Genomic DNA, 17627 nt, shown 5'->3' with positions numbered 1-17627 from the left:
GTTTCCACCGGGGTAAAATAGATAATAAATAAATAAATAAATAAATAAATAAATAAATAAATAAATTCCAGGCGGCCTATTGGGCATGCGCAAACGTCCTGTTTCGTCGGAGGGCCGTCATGTCAGGTCTGTTTTGTGTTCCACCTGGCACCAGGACTTGCGCTTGTGCGCTTTGCTGGGGCCTACTTGCGGATACATGCAGCTTTTTATAGGAGTTTAAAAGGGCCCAATGTCAAACCTCACCACATCCTAGGCAAGCCTGACAACTAGCAGATGGCCTGGGGAGGGATCGTCAAGCCCTTGAACATACTCCCTGCTACCCGCAAAAAACTGGTTCCAATGCACCTCATTTCTTTACAGTAGACGTTCGATACCTGCAAGTCATTGAAGTGCAATATACTTTTAACTCTAATTCGATAGTTGCAACTAACATCGACTGATAACCGTTTGACGTCTAAACCCGAGCGGCAACATGTTCCAAGTCAGTTGCAGCAACTCATATATCACTAGATTCAGTCATAATAAAGTTGCTGCAACCAAATATGTCTGAAATGTGTTACTTGGGAAGGCAGTGTACACCTCCGGTGGTGCGAAGGGTCGACTTGAAAGATCTTCATCCTGAGCGATGTCCATTTCGGTTTCGGTCGACTTCTTTTATTTGTTTATTGAACCGTAAGGGGTGGCCCCATTTCCGATCCCGAATTTATGTTGCTATCGGCCTCGGGTGACAACGACGATACAGCTCGACGATGGAGATCCAGTTATGAGGCCACCAGGCCCGAACTGTGTACCGCATTTTGCCAAAAATAATTGTGTTTCCGCAACTAGTATTTCATTACTATATCTACGTCCAATCAGGTGAACATTATACCATTTCGATAACCTATTGTATAGAGTACTTTATGGTGCAGAACACCAATCCGGTTGGTGTCAAAAAAAAGTCAAAACCATTACCTGAATACATTTTGGGACTGTGGGGTAAAAGTACGCAGATACGGGTAAGGCAAGAGTACGCATGTCAATCTTCAAGTTCTGATGTCAAACCCGTATATCCCGCCGAAATAAGACTGCACCGGTGGGGTAATTGTGCGTTTTCGACGTGTCTGGCAATAATGGTTCTACTATAACAAATATCAATAATTTTAATATTTTTTCCGCTGGGTAGCATATAGGAAGAGTATATGAATCATTGACATTGATTTGATATACCGAAGCTTGCCTCATAAGAGCCACATGATCGATTGAAAACTAAGTGCGTACTCTTGCCCCACTGTACTCTATCTGTGTTTTTTCAGATAGTTCTTATATTCTCAAAGGCAGCCCTTGCTTTCATGATCCGCGTGCCTATGTCGATCATGGTACCGCCAACTGACGCCTTTTGGCTACAAAGATATTGGAAGCTTTCAACATTCTCCCCCGATTACCCGGCTACTGTGAAACTGGAAGAAGTCACCGTGTTTACATCCAACGATTTGGTTTTGTTGACGTTGATGACTAAACCTGCCAAAGAGGAGCACTCGGCAAGGTCGTTGAGCATACTCTGCATATCCTAGCGCCGTTAAGCGAGGAGTGCAACATCATTAATTCGAAGTCGTTTAGGTGCCCCATGCCGGTTATAGGCCATAGCAGCCCGCGGTTTAGTTAACGGTCAATCGTATCTACCAGAATCTCATCGATTACGATAAGGAACAGTAACTGTGATAGAATACATCCTTGCCCCACAGCAACTAGATCCCATGTGTGGCACTCTACACGAGAAGGACTCGTACTGTGCCTTGATACGACCGATGATTTTCTCAGGAACCCCCTTGCGTCTCAGGGCACCCCGCAAATTCTCGTGATTGAGGCGGCCGAAAGCTTTTTCGTAGTCGATAAATACCAAGTAAAAAGACTCTTGGAATTCGTTGGCCTGATGCAGGATGATACGGAGCGTGACAATATGGTCCACACATGATCTTTCGGCACGGAAACCGGCCTGCTGCCGCCGCAGAGTCGCATCGAGCTTCTCGTGAATCCTAGCTAGGATTACTATGCACCGATGGATGGATAACCGTCCAGTCCACCGGGAAAGTTGCGGTTTCCTGAATATCTCGACTGATATGCGATCGACCCCTGGGGCTTTGTTCGGTTTCATGCTTTGGAATTGTGGATGGCTGTTTGAATCTCTGGCAGTGATGGAGCTTCGATATTGACGCGTGTTATGCGTCGGATCCTAGGCAGATCGTGCTGAGGTGGTGGTTGCCTGGCTGGTACTTGTTCGAAGTGCTCGAATCAGCGTTTCAGGTGGGTCGGTCAATAACTTTCTATTTGCATATTTATATCATAGACATCGGCGCCTGCCAATGATGTGGTGGGGTTTGACAGTACTTACTTACTTATGGATCCTGTACACCTCCGGTGGTGCAAAGGGCCGACTTGAAAGATCTCCATCCTGAGCGATGCACGGCTATCGCTTTAACCTGTTGCCAGGTTAGATTTCGGTCGACTTCTTTTATTTCTTTATTGAGGCTTCGCCGCCATGAGCCTCTGGGTCTGCCTCTGCTGCGATGTCCCGCTGGGTTCCAGGGAGTTTGACAGTGGGCCCTGTTAAACCTCTATAAAAAGCTGCATGTATCCGCAAGTAGGCTCCGCCAAAGCGACCGTGTGCCGCTCAAAGCGCACAAGCCCAAGTCCTGGTGTTAGGTGGGACGCTAAACAGCCCTGACACGACGGCCCTCCGGCGAGACAGGAGGTTTGCGCAGGCCCAATAAGCCGCCTGGAAAACCAATAATTACGAACAATATAAGAGATAATGCGACTCGATATAATCGGCAAAGATCTAGGCGACGAATAAAGGATCACGATTGGAAGCTTGGAACATGGAACTGCAAGTCGCTAGGTTGCGACAGGATGATCTACGATGAATTACATCCCCGCAACTTCGACGTCGTGGCGCTGCAGGAGATTTGCTAAAGCTGAAAGCTGTGGCACCACCAACGAGCTGGGAACCGGCTTCATAGTGCTGGGTACGATGCGCCAACGCGTGATTGGGTGGCAGCCAACAACGCAAGGAAGTGCAAGCTGAGGATTAAAGGCCGTTTCTTCAACTATAGCATCATCAACGTGCACTGCCCACACAAAGGGAGACCCGACGACGAGAAAGAAGCGTTCTACGCACAGCTGGAGCAGACCTACGATGGCTGCCCACTGCGGGACGTCAAAATCGTCATCGGCGACATGAACGCCCATGTAGGAAGGGCGGACATGTACAGACCGGTCATCGGACTGGATAGTCTGCCCACCGTATCAAATGACAACGGCCAACGATGCATAAACTTCGCAGCCTCCCACGGAATGTTAGTCCGAAGCACATTCTTTCCCTGCAAAAATATCTACAATGCCACATGGAGATCACCTAACTAAGAAACGGAAAACCAAATCGACCACGTTCTAATCGACGGTAAATTCTTCTCCGACATCACGAACGTCCGCACTTACCGCTGTGCGAATATTGAATCCGACCACTACCACTACCTCGTTGCAGTATGCCTACGCTCAAAACTCTCGACGGTGTACAACACGCGTCGAAGTCGGACGCCGCGGCTTAACATTGGGCGGCTACAAGACGGTAGACTAGCCCAAGAATACGCGCAGCAGCTGAAAGTGGCACTCCCAACGGAAGAGCAGCTAGGCGCAGCGTCTCTTGAAGATGGCTGGAGAGATATTCGATCCGCCATTGGTAGCACCGCAACCGCTGCACTTGGCACGGTGCCCCCGGATCAGAGAAACGACTGGTATGACAGCGAATGTGAGCAGTTAGTGGAAGAGAAGAATGCAGTATGGGCGAGATTCCTGCAACACCACACGAGGGCGAACGAGGCACGATATAAACGGGCGCGGAACAGACCAAACTCGATTTTCCGGAGCGAGGAAAAACGTCAGCAGGAAGATCGAGACCGTGGGGTTGACAAACTACCAGGAGAGCTATTTAAACACGGTCACTGTGTCATTACCAAGATTTGGGAGGAGGAAGTTTTGCCGCAGGAGTGGATGAAAGGTGTCGTGTGTCCCATCTACAAAAAGGGCGATAAGCTGGATTGTAGCAACTACCGCGCAATCACATTGCTGAACGCCGCCTACAAGGTACTCTCCCAAATTTTATGCCGTCGACTAGCACCGATTGCAAGGGAGTTCGTGGGGCAGTACCAGGCGGGATTTATGGGCGAACGCTCCACCACGGACTAGGTGTTCGCCATTCGCCAAGTACTGCAGAAATGCCGCGAATACAACGTGCCCACACATCATCTATTCATCGACATCAAAGCCGCATATGATACAATCGATCGGGACCAGCTATGGCAGCTAATGCACGAAAACGGATTTCCGGATAAACTGACACGGTTGATCAAAGCGACGATGGATCGGGTGATGTGTGTAGTTCGAGTTTCAGGGGCATTCTCGAGTCCCTTCGAAACCCGCAGAGGGTTACGGCAAGGTGATGGTCTTTCGTGTCTGCTATTCAACATCGCTTTGGAAGGGGTAATACGAAGAGCAGGGATTAACACGAGTGGTACAATTTTCAATAAGACCGTCCAGCTATTTGGCTTCGCCGATGACATAGATATTATGGCACGTAACTTCGAGAAGATGGAGGAAGCCTACATCAGACTGAAGAGGAAAGCCAAGCGGATCGTGTCCTCTACGGACACGAGACCTGGACGATGCTCGTGGAGGACCAACGCGCACTCGGAGTTTTCGAAAGGAAAGTGCTGCGTACCATCTATGGTGGGGTGCAGATGGCGGACGGTACGTGGAGGAGGCGAATGAACCACGAGTTGCATCAGCTGTTGGGAGAACCATCCATCGTTCACACCGCGAAAATCGGACGACTGCGGTGGGCCGGGCACGTAGCCAGAATGCACAAGAAGGCGAGGTGCGCAGCGGGCAAGGTGGATCGATCAGGTGGAAGATGACTTGCGGACCCTCCGTAGACTGCGTGGTTGGCGACGTGTAGCCATGGACCGAGCCGAATGGAGAAGACTCTTATATACCGCCCTGGCCACTTCGGCCTTCTTCTTCTTCTTCGGCCTTAGTCTGAATAAATAATAATAATAGACATCGTGTCATTTATCTTCGCCCCTCTTAAGCATCGTGAGATATCGCAGGGAAGGCGAATGTCCCGGATGCTGCGGCACTCTCTCCTTCGTCTGCCAGAAAGTGCACCCACGCTCGCTTGTTCCGTCGACATGAGTGTTTCATTTCCTTCTCCGGAGCCAAGTATCGTTGTTTACTTGCCTTCTCTCCACTCCTCTTTCCCCCTCCAGGTCTCATCGGTGATCCATTGTTCTCTCTGGGTGCGCAGTCCGCCCAGATTATTCTCGATTTTGGCGATGATGGCATTTTGATGGCGGTTCAATGGTCTTACACGCTGCCACCTTCCGGAATATCTGCAGTACGCGAACCGTTTCACCGTGGCATCTTCTAGTCGGCGTGTGTTGAATAGTCGTCCAACCCTCTCTCCCTTCCAGCGAATTTCGCCGATGAGGAGGTTGTTGATCGGACGCGTTATCGGCACTACGTTTATTCCGTACATCAAGAAGGCTTCGTTTCCATTTTCGGATGATGCCACCTCAGTAGCAAACGAAATATTCAAGAAATTATTTTCTGCACGTTGTTGTCAATAAATAAAGAAATTCAATCCTGTCATGCATTAAAACGTACCCGGTTCGGTGGATTGTTTAGGCCCGATGCCCACGTAACGTCTTTTCATCGCCACGTGCACGCAACGATGAAAAGATGCTACGTGGGAATCGAGCCATAAAAGACACGGAAAATTAGAAAACTATTTGAAAAACAGGATATTTCGGATTAATGAGTACTACTCTAAAATTTTGCTAAATAAATAATGTATAATCCCCTTTATTGTTGAAAATGGATTCGCTTGTCACATGCTGGTTGGGCACGGTATTAACGTAAATATAACTTAGCAATGAAATAACTGCCCGCTGAGCTCATTCGGCACATTTACCTAAGTAAGGGAATCCTTCAGTATCTCAACTAAACAACCAATAAGTTTCCAAAGGAAAGTCTTCCCGTGATTTTCTAGTCTTTCGCACTGTTATCACTTATTATCAACGGTCTCTAATCTACAAGTTAAGTACAAATTACACAACTTTAAGCTGCTGATTTCTAGTTCAATTCTAGCATAAGTACCTGCTCTACGCACAATGTCTTTTTGGTAGTTTACAAAACGTAAAATCTAAAGAATAAAAACGATGCAACAAATTGGAATACTTAAACAATAATGGATGATGCTTCTGGATGGGGGAACAAATTGCAAAAGCTTTAACCCAACGAGCTTTCTTTTTCCACAATGTTTAGAATTTCGCTATAGTAGGATATTTAGCCTAAAACAAATCAGATTACAACTTTCTTTCGAAGTAGACAGTTTCAAGGGGAGTGAGCCGATTATTTCGAACTCTCAACAACTCTACAAGATTCGTTTGGGCCTTCGGGATAAATAAGGAAGGGATTTGAGCTATTTACATGATAACATCTCCCACAGTGACACCTGCGGCTGCAGCTGGGAATGGGTGCAGTGCTTCCGATTCCGGTGAGTTTCGGTGCGAGCGGCGTATCCGTGCTTGCCGGTTGGGACAGCTATCGGTGGGTTCCCCACCGCCACCCCCGTACAGCAACAATCATTTCTTGGTGAAATTGTTGCTCGATATCACGTTGTTGAGGAAGGAGTGCGCAAAGGGTTTCACACCGGACACGGATCCGCTGACACCGGGGGTCGAGTTCGGCGTGATGAAGGACAATTCCGGTAGCTGGGAAATGCCGGGAATGTGATGTGACTGTGACTTGCTGCGAGCTTGGACGGACGGCGTCGCCGTTTGTGGCGTTTGGTAAAACATGTTCATATTGGTGGCATGATGCGCAGGGAGGGCTTGTTCGGATGTGAATGTTGGCACTTTCTGAGCGGTGGTTGAGCTGGGTACACTGTTGTTAGCGTTGGTTGGGGGTGTGTAGTAGTAGTTGTTGCTGTTCCACGAACTGAACTGCGGGGGAGGGAGCTGCTGTTGATTCCAGGAGCTGAAACTAGGCCCGCCTAACCTATTTGCACCGAAGGAATTGTTCTGATAGTTAAAATTGTTTTGACTAGATGATAGATTCTGCGTCACAGGAGCACTGTAGATGAAGTCTGTCCACTCCTCCTGCTGGCTGTTGGCGTGAGTTGAATTGGAATGGGAGTTTCTGGAATTGGTCGGCGAAGGTTTCTCCGTTGTGGGCTTGGAATAGACATAGTCAGACCACTCGTCATCGTCCGCTGCATTCGTGGACACAACATTGGTGTGCTTCGGTGTAGAGTGATTAGATGAAGAAGGTTGAGAAGCCATCTTTGGTTTTGGAAAAGCAGCCTCAAATCTAGCCATTTCATCCGGATCGATTCCTGGTTCTGGCCAGTTGATTTGGGTTATCTTGTGAGTCTCAGTTGGCTGCAAAGGGTTTGCCTGCTGAGGAAGAAGAATCGAAGGGCTCAGCAATATCGGTGAACTAGTATTCGATCGGTTTTGCTCGCTGGTCACATTCGTCAAAGGTTTATTCACAATTGGTTTTGTTGGTTCTGGTACGGGTACTGCGGCTTGAAAATCGCTGAAATCGTCGTCCAATTGATCTAGTTCTGCCGTTGGAGATGTACCAATGACCGGTTTGGAAAAACTGTTATGTTTGTCTTTTTTATTAACGAAATTAAAATCTCCCTTCGCATCCGAATTTCGAAGATCAAACCCTTCATTCTCACCGGCCGTCTCATGATTCCTTGCCAAACCTTTCTCTAACTTATATTCCACATCTCGATACTCCCGCACTTTAATACTTTTATCAAACCCGTCAAGCCGAGAATCACCTCCACCAAGCTCACCGTACATCTCCGTTCGATCCGTCGAATCCCTAGACACCGGGTTCACACACTTGCTCGGTGTGTAAATATGTGTTTCCGGTAACTTAATCGTCCGCACCACACTGCCACTGGATGTTACTGATGGTAATGTTGTCACCATCGCCGTTAAAGGAGAAGAAGACACCGACCCTGAAGGAAATCCTAACACTAACGATGCAGCCGCGGTCTCTGGCGAGATCACTGCACCATGAGAAGATACAGACACTGAGGGGCATGTGCTTGCAGGAATTGACGTTGGTTGCTGATACAACTGATTGCGACTGCTACTACTGGTGGTATCGACGAACTCGAATTCGCCATCGTCATCCTTGCTTCGGTTCTCCTGGTTGTCGACACCCAAAGTACCGTAGTGGAATGACGACGAGTCTAGACGTTCTGCCGTCTTCGTTGATGCGGTCGATGGTTCTTCCGCAGCGAAAATACTAGGCTCTAAACACGTTTGCACGGGGGCTGGTGCTACTACTTCATCTGCAGTAGACGTGCCTGAGTTTTCTGCGATTTTCGTATCCAAAACTTCGCCCTTTGACCCATTCTTGTCGGGCTGGTGTGCGCCACCTTCCTGGAGGATCTCTTGTACACCTGTTCGAATAGATTGTGATATTTTGGTTTTGGGAAAAGAAAAAGGATCAGTTGCTGCGTCGGGTACATTGACACCGGCAAGAACACCGAGAAGCTGATTAACTGGGTTGGTCAGAGTATCGGGAAGCAGAAGCATTGCAGCGGAAAGCTCTACCCTAAAGCAAAGCATGCACAAAACTAAATAACCTTAAACATCATTTGAACAAACTGAACCTTACAATATTATGATAATGTACACTCGCAATACATACATATGTTGTCTCAGCCTCACGAATTTACTGTCTGTATGTGTGTATGTATGTAACGACACCTATTACACATTATAATGCCCGTATTAGATAGCTGGTTAAACAGGCCGACTGTAAAAGAGCAAAGTGCGAGCAAAGAAACCGAGACTAAATTCGAGATATCAACTAAACAATAATTGGATAGATTTTGTTCTGTATAGTAGCACAACAATTCGCGTCGTCAGAGAGTTTTAATGTTTCCAACTGAAAAAAGTTTAACTTAATTGTTTTGTAATATACCAATAATTCAGCATTTTTGATACACTTATCACGAAATACAAAAAGCGATTTTGCGTGCGGTTTGAACAGCCATACGATGGATGTTGGATACCATCAGCAATTTCTCGAAATTGACTAACCAAAACAGACAGTCCTGGAAATTCAGGATGCAAATACTGCTGACTAGGAAGGTTTTGTTTTAAGCCCACCACGACGTTGTCCGTTCGTTTTGAAAATGTTCACAAAAATACCAGGAAAGCATAATCATGCCTTTAAGGGAACCTTTCTCAAACAGTTGTGTAACTTGAACCTACGAGAAGAAGAAGATGTGAAGTCACACCATTTCGTGCCAGATGAACTTTTCGATCATCTGAAAACGCAGGCCTGTAGTCGGAGAACCAGCTTAAAATAGCCATGACCCTGAGGAGTCTGCCCGGCTCATATCACAGATCAGGTTCCCATCCAAGAGGGTGCGGAACTACGTCTAGTATTTGGGCAGTGGTCGAACAGCTCGACGCCATTATCGAGTTTATGAGAGGCAAGAACATTATCGGTAAGGAACTAAAGTAAAACTTGCTAAGGCTATGGCTGACCCTCCAGGTCGCCAAAAGGGAGCAGGACCTACTGATTAGAAGGCGTAGATAAAATAGGAGCGGGCTCTTTTAAACATCTATAAAAAGCAGCATGTACCCGCAAGAAGGTCCCACCAAAGCGCACTAGCCCAATCCCATCCCACCGAGCGCCTATTTACCAAGGAGGTACGGCTTACAACAGCGTCCGTTCCCCATGTTGGAAGTAGTTGATCATCGTCCGAGTACCATCGAGGGGCTCTAAGCAAAACTGTGTATTGTCGTAATCTGACGTTTCGCCTAGCGATTCCTCCTCCGCGTTAGGACCGTCACCGGCCACCGAAGCGACTTTCACGCTTCGACTAATGGGGGCGGTGCCACCCGCTTACCCGGTCGAAGCGGAGCCGGTCCTCCCACGGTCGAAGGGCTCCCACGCTCAAGTAATAGAGCGGAGCTGGTCCACATGTCGGCTCTCACGCTCCGACTGACGGAGGCGGTGTCACCCGCTTGCCCGGATTTAAGCGGATGTGGTCCACACGACGGATCCCACAGCTCCACTCTATTCGGCAGAGCAAGCGGGTGGCACCGCCCCCGTCAGTCGAAGCGTGGGAGCCGACGTGTGGACCAGTTCCGCTTCGATCCGGGCAAGCAGGTGACACCGCCCTGTCAGTCGTAGCGTGGGATCCGACGGCGACGTGTGGGCCAGCTCCGCTCTATTACTTGAGCGTGAGAGCCCTTCGGAGGACCGGCTCCGCTTCGGGTAAGCGGGTGGCATCGCCCCCATCGGTCGAAGCGTGAGTGTCGCTTCGGTGGCCGGTGACGGTCCTGACGCGGAGGAGGAGTTGCTGTCAGATTACGACATGTATCATGGTCCACCGAATACTAAGGGGGAATGGTTCCCCGGAAATTTAGAGAGCTGGTGTCAGGCACTGCAAGCTACCCTTGTAAAAGCAAGCATCGAATATTAAACCAGAGATTACGAACCAGAACAGTTTACGAAGACCATAGCGACGGAAAGGGACTTGCGATTGGAAGCTCGGTTCGTGGAACTGGAAATCTCTCAATTTCATCGGAGGGAACATGCACACTTTCTGATGTGCTGAAAGACCGCGGAATAGGTATCATAGCGCTACAGGAGGTGTGTTAGAAGAGAAGGGATCAAGAGTGCGAACGTTTAGAGGTAATCATACCAAGTATCACACGACAGCTTTTACAGCTTTCATAGTGATGGGCGATATGCATATGCGCAAGATCGGGTAGTTGCCGATCAAAGCGAAAATTTGCAGGTTTAATGATCAAAGGCCGGTTCTTCAACTTCAGCATAATCAACGTCCTTAGCCCACATTCCACAGATGATGTTGATAAGTACGCATTGTTCGCGTAGCTAGCAGAGTAACTCTGTGACAACTGTTGTCCTACACTTTTGGTAAAAATGTTCTGCACTTTGATTTTTGAACATTTTAGCAATTATATTAAATGTATTCAGTGAGTGCAACTAATAGAAAGCTGTTTGAATTTTCTAAACGTCATTTCGACCTATCGAAATAATGCGCGCCCATCCGGCTCCGGCGTGTAGTATTTTGACAGAGCAAAATGACATTAAGAAAATTCAAACATCCTTCTAGTTCTATAAGTTGCACTGACCAACGATGTTATCGATCATTTAGTAATTTGCCTTCGATTATTTAGTAGTTTGTCAATAACTAATTTCAAAAGCTGAATTTCAAAATGTGTTGCATGGTGGAATTCTAGTGCGAAGGTTTTCTACAACTCTACCTACTGGTTCCTTGCTTGAATTTCAACAGTAACGGCACATAACATAAGTGGATCTTCGAACAAAATCCAATCCAAAAGTTGACCCCCTTTTGATGAGCCAAAACTGTTATAATTTGGAACGGGAACATCGTTCTGTCATTTTCAAGTGTAAACAAATACCATATGATCAGAAAATTATAACACTATTTTCCAAGACTACAAAGTGCAAGATCTGTAGCCGAAGTATAATGATATTTATTTTTCTATCGACAATTTTTTGCATTGTTTTTAAAAATGACGGATTGCATCCAAAAGAAGGTCTCTCCTATGCTGTTACTAAACAAATTAATATTTGATGAAATTTAATTTGATTTATTTGTAGAGTAAACTTCTATTTTCAGGCGATTTCTGATGAAATGTTCGTCTTTTATCCATTTTAACTTATTTATCATACGAAAATAAAATTCTTCTAAAATTGATATAATATTTAGACAGTCAGCATGGTAAAAATGTAGATTTTATTCAACATGTGTAGAAAAGTTTCAACATTGACATCAAGATAATCTTTAGTCGTGAAACACGTAATCTGAATAGGTTATTACGATGTACGATATTAATGTTATCTCTTTTCATGGCATTCTTTTCATTATTAGAATATTGCTTTTGGGTTGGTAGTATTCCGAATACTCTTTACCGAAAGTAGAGCAATTTCAACGACATGTAAAAAGGAAACAGAAAACACCAAAACTGTGCATTGAACATTTAACTGAGGGTGAATCTCGCTTAATTTTTTAAAGATTTGGTAACATGTTTTTCATGAATTAATTGGAGTACTGCAATCAAAAGCTTTCATGTTGTTCTGTTGATTGCGCTATTCAAATTAATTCATGAAAAAATGTTACTTAGGTCCTTTGAAAAGTTAACTGAGAAATCCAGATGAGGCATCACCTTTTTAAAAATCGATATTTTTTTTTCAAAATAATCCGATAAATGAAACTCTACTTGTTGTTATTGATAGTTTAAGGAAACATAGTGTAGAAGACTTTTGAAAGACAAAAGTCGGTTACACATGTTAGAAAAAGTAAAATTCGGGTGCGATGCCACACCACTAGGAGAGACGCCACACATGAGAAATGTTTGAGAAATGCGGTTAATAAATATGCTTATAGCAATGAATGAGCATTTTATATGCTTTTCGAATAAAAACATAATATTTCAACCAAACACCAAACAAATTTATCGTTTACTGGTTAGCAGCCCGTGCGCGGCGTAAGAATGGATTTTGTTCGAGTTTGTCGAATTAATATCAATACAATATTAAATCAGTTACATACCTTCAACTACTTTCTTTTTTATAATATTGTTTACCTCAATCTCCAATTAACTATTAAAAAAACAATTTCAGCTCCTAAACACCCAACGCCACTAGGGAAAATCTTTTGTATAATTCCAACGCAAATCGTATTCAGATATACAATATAAGTCGCGTGACCCCTTGTTAGATCAAATACTGTTAGACTATCTTCTGACGTTTCGATGTTCCGTATAACAAATAAAAAGTGTTATAAGGGTACAACTTTTGCTACCCCAGTTACACATATGTTATGTGGTAACGGAGTTATAGCTACAGTTATAGCTAACATAGACTAAAAGATAACACAATTCCAATCATTTAGTTTAAGTTACTGCAACTAGCTCTATAATGCTACGTTTTGACAGGGCAAGTGAATTGAACAACTCAGTTGAATTCAATTGATTTGCCAAAAGTTGAACATGTTCAACTTTCTTTTCGTTCAAGTGAATTGAATTAAGCTGTTTACACGTTCAGTTCGCGTTCGATTCAAGCGACTTGCTCAATTCACTTGCCTTGTCTAAACGTAGCATAACCCGTTATTAGTTGAATTCTAACAACGAACCATTGGGCAGAGTTGTAGAAAAAACTCCGCGCTAGAAGTCCACCATACAGCATATTTTGAAACTCAGCTTGTGGAATGAGTTATTGACAAACTACTAAATGATCGAATGCATATTACTAAATGATGGATAACATCCTTGGCACTGACTGCATTAATCTTATATGTATAACTATTAAAATGATAAAAAAAATCAAAGAGCAGATTTCTCGCTCAACTTTTCAAAAGGTCCTAAGTAACATTTTTTCATGATTTTATTTGAGTACTGCAATCAAAAGCTTTCATATTGGTATGTTGATTGCAATATTCAAATTAAATCATGAAAAAAATGTTACTTAGGTCCTTTTGAAAAGTTAAGCGAGATTTGTTTGCCAAAAGTAGATGACAACTCTGGCAGCTAGAACGTGTGTACGATAGCTTCCCAAGCCACGACGTCGAAATCAGCATAGAAGACTTAAACGCCCAGGTTAGCTAGGATGATGAGCTTAGACCGCCTCCAAGAATATGGCCATTCGTAGCTCCTACTTCCAGCACAGCCTTCAGTATTGGTGCACCTGGAGACCACCACTGCAGACGGAATAACAAATCGATAAATATTAAGACCGGAAGTCCTCTACGGACATGAAACTTGAACCATGCTCGAGAAGGACTTGCGAGTGCTCGTAAGACGCGTGCAAGATAACGGTGTGTGTGGCGGCGCAGAACGAACTGCGAGCTTGCCCAACTTTACGGCGAACCCAGAATCTAGCAGGTGGCAAAAGCTGGAAGGATACGATGGGCAGGGCATGTTGCAAGAACGCCAGACAGCAACCCAGCAAAGATGGTTGTTGGTCCACTGACGTAAATGCGTGAGACACAAACTTCTCACTGAATGGTTCGTGCTAACGGTCATAAATTAGACGAGTTAATTTTTCTATTTGGCATCACGGTATGCACATCATATTGCTCGGGGGTAGTCATGACCAATGTACTCGTTTAAGTTAGTTGTTAGTTCCAATCAATCCTCGACAGTAAGAACATCGAATAAACTGAGTAGGGGAAGCTCTAAATAATTGGACAATAAAAGTTAATTGCATGAGAAGCAGTGTAGTGTTTCAACGGTAGAATCGAATTCACCGCCCTCCCAACGGATAAATTAGTGCCAGTAAAGTAGTGTGGCGTGTAAGAAGAAATCTGCATCGTTCTGTAGATGCAGAAACAAAATTGGAAGAAACACAACGTAGGGAAAGTGACGACAGTTTGAGTTTGCTTCTCACCCAGCAGGTACTGGAAGAAGTGCAGCGCAGCGAGCTAGGTGGGCGGACCATGTTGAAAATTAATTAGCGAGCGTGGGTCGCAATCGATGGAGATATGTGGCCTCGAAGCGTGTAGTGTGGCGTCATATTGTTGATTCAGTGTTATTTGTTTAAATGTAATCTAAATAAATTAAATAAAATGGTAGTATATTCGAGTCATCACTTTAAGGACCATTTTTTGACACAGTACCGAGAGTAAGGCCACCTTGGTTTTAAAAAATATCGATTGGAACATATAAAGCATAGTACCAAAATCAGGACATTGTCTATAACTTAGGAAGGCAGTAACATCTATAAATTTATGCATTTGACTAAGGAATTCATTTAATTTCTGAATTCTGATTATTTAAATTCAACGACATGCAACCTAAATTTGAAAAAAATATAATAAAATTAAAATCTCAATATATTTTCAATTTTACGATTACCAAATAGTACTACGAGAATAGAGTAAACATAGATGAGCACGTCGGAATGCTGCTTGTGAGTCGCTTTGGCAGCTCACCACCACTATCGACTGGTGGTCTAAATTTGAATAAATATGATTTAAAAAAAAAAACGATTAAATTTGGTCACAATATTTGGATTTTCCAGCGTGGGGATTCGTTGCTAGTAAAGGCTGTCTCGATTACGTTTTTGCATATTTCTCGCTTAACAATTGATAAGGGCCTACAATAAAAAGTAAACAAATTCAATTTTAATACCCTTCGATAGCATCCTCTAACAGCTACTAACAGTATAAAAATTCATCTTCAAGTAAATTACTTAGAAAAAAAAAACTAATTTTTGATTCGACCTACAAAGTGTAATTTTCAAAATATGTGTAGGTTCATCCTAAAAAACGGCCAAGCCTTTTTTCTGTCAGGAATAAGCCTTCTCCAACTTCGGGGCTAATAACGGGATTTTTTTCAGAACCGTCAGCGGCCCGGGGTTGGAGAGAAAAATGTCTCTTTCCCGAAAAGCCTTATACCACGTTTACGTTTAAAAAATGCCATAAACAAAGGGTCTATGAATGTCATTCATTGCTAACCCTAACACAGAGTGACTGATCACGAAGGCCTATTCCGGAGAAAAATGAAAATAGGATTAAAATTTTCTTTTATCGATTTCTACACTTTTACCATGTAAGATCCGATACATCCGTAAAAATGGTTAATTCAAAAATTTCATCGTAGAGCGCAGGGATTTTTCAGAACCATTTCTTGTCGAACCCTAAGTGTGGAATTGTTGTGAGCCATACATGGACCATTGTGGCCACCGGGGTGTCCCCTGGAAGAACATCCGTAAAAATGGACAATTCGAAAATTTCAACGTAGAACGTCGGGATCTTTTAGAACCATCTCTTGTCAAGCTTTGAGTCTGGAATTGATGTTGTTAGCGTTAGCGTTGTTACGGTATACTTCGTAGTTTGGACACTAGTGATACTCGTAGTGATGAACTCTTTAATTTACTGAAAAATCACTCTAATAAAGATAAAAAAAAACTTGTTATACTCATGTTTCTTTTGAAATCCTAATCCAGATTGCTATCAGAAATCAAGGTGGGGAGTAATCCTTGATTTCAATCTAAGATAAAAATGGCAAAAGCATGAGGATTACTATTCCCGGCCACGCCCATCTTTACCGTAAGGAAATGTTGATGCAGAACTTACTTAGCGAGAGGCCCCCGACTTGGCGACGCCCTCATACGATCTACGGAATTAGTGGTTGAGTAGGGTTAGACCCGACCCATTGCATATGTTGTTTATGTCTTCTTCTTCTTCTTCTTCTTATTGACATTACATCCCCACACTGGGACAGAGCCGCCTCACAGCTTAGTGTTCATTAAGCACTTCCACAATTATTAACTGCGAGGTTTCTAAGCCAGGTTACCATTTTTGCATTCGTATATCATGAGGCTAGCACGATGATACTTTTAATGCCTTTTAATGGGAAGTCGAGACAATTTCCAATTCGAAAAAAGTCCTAGACCGGCACCGGGAATCGAGCCCAGCCACTCTCAGCACGGTCTTGCTTTGTAGCCGCGCGTCTTACCGCACGTCTAAGGAGGCCCCCTGTTGTTTATTTGTATATAATTAATACTCTTGCCAGCCGGCTGTCGAAAGAGTATATAGTAATATCTATTTTATTTATATTTTTGTTTTTTAAATGTTCATGAACCGAATACTCCTTATTTTGAAACGCGCGGAATGATAACGAGCCAACCAAGCAAAACGAATCGGCAGCACCAACGCACTGATGTGATGGTACCACGCCGGTGAAGAAATCGTGCTCCTACTGTTCAGCACGGCCGCACTCTGAACTCGAGAGTCGGTAGGAATGTTCACTCTTCTAAAACAAATTGGGACAATTTTCACCGCACTTGCTATGTACTGGGACCGGTCAGCCGAATGACGTCAACATCCGGAACGAAAAATCCGGATCTCCGGTCAGCTCGGACCGATCGGGCTGATTTTCATTGGCCACATGATAAGGGACCCCGCCCTGGATGCACTGTCCAATTTTGAAGCACCGAACGCTACGGAAAGTCCATTTTTCGCGCACTGAAAAAAGCGTCTCTCGCCGACTGAACACCGATCCGAAAAAATCTCCGAATCTCGGGCGAATCGGGCCGGTTTTTACTGTACGGTCCTGTACGGAAACCTGGTACCTGACGCACTGGCCAAGTCTCACTCGCCGGACACTAAAAAATGGCAGGTAACTTTTTGACCGAAAATCCACTAAAAGGCTGACTACCAGCCGAAACTAGGAGAAAACACGTCCGAACTAGATGCTTGCTTGATCTGAACTCCCTTTGAGTCTGGAATTGATGTTGTGAACCTGCATGATCCAGAACATCCGTAAAAAAATTGAATCCGTAAATCCATTTTTGTATACTCCGCAGCAAAGCAGAGTGGCCGAGCGTTAAAATCGGTACTTGGTGGAAATGGCCCGTTGTATGCTGATTGACGCCAACATGCGCCATCGATTTTGCGCAGAGACGTTGGTTACAGCCATTTTTTTTTCAAAATCGCCTGCCTTCTCGCTCAATCTCTGGTACACCGTTGAACGATGGTTTGCGCAATGTCA

General features: G+C 44.5%; 1 protein-coding gene across 2 annotated transcripts in view; it reads right to left on the bottom strand.

The window, feature by feature from the left end:
* Positions 1 to 5868: 5868 nt before the first annotated feature.
* Positions 5869 to 17627, bottom strand: part of LOC134204449 (mucin-3B) — a 38171-nt gene continuing 26412 nt past the window's right edge. For both annotated transcript variants that reach the window (XM_062679278.1, XM_062679284.1), the window contains one exon: positions 5869 to 8521. In XM_062679278.1, coding sequence (XP_062535262.1) covers positions 6681 to 8521 — 1841 coding nt within the window. In that variant the 3' untranslated portion in view covers positions 5869 to 6680. The remainder of the gene's footprint in view (positions 8522 to 17627) is intronic.

Source organism: Armigeres subalbatus, chromosome 1, assembly GCF_024139115.2.
Source record: "Armigeres subalbatus isolate Guangzhou_Male chromosome 1, GZ_Asu_2, whole genome shotgun sequence".
Taxonomy (NCBI): domain Eukaryota; kingdom Metazoa; phylum Arthropoda; class Insecta; order Diptera; family Culicidae; genus Armigeres; species Armigeres subalbatus.
Note: the sequence above shows the minus strand (reverse complement) of the source record. Positions and strands in the feature narration are given on the sequence as shown.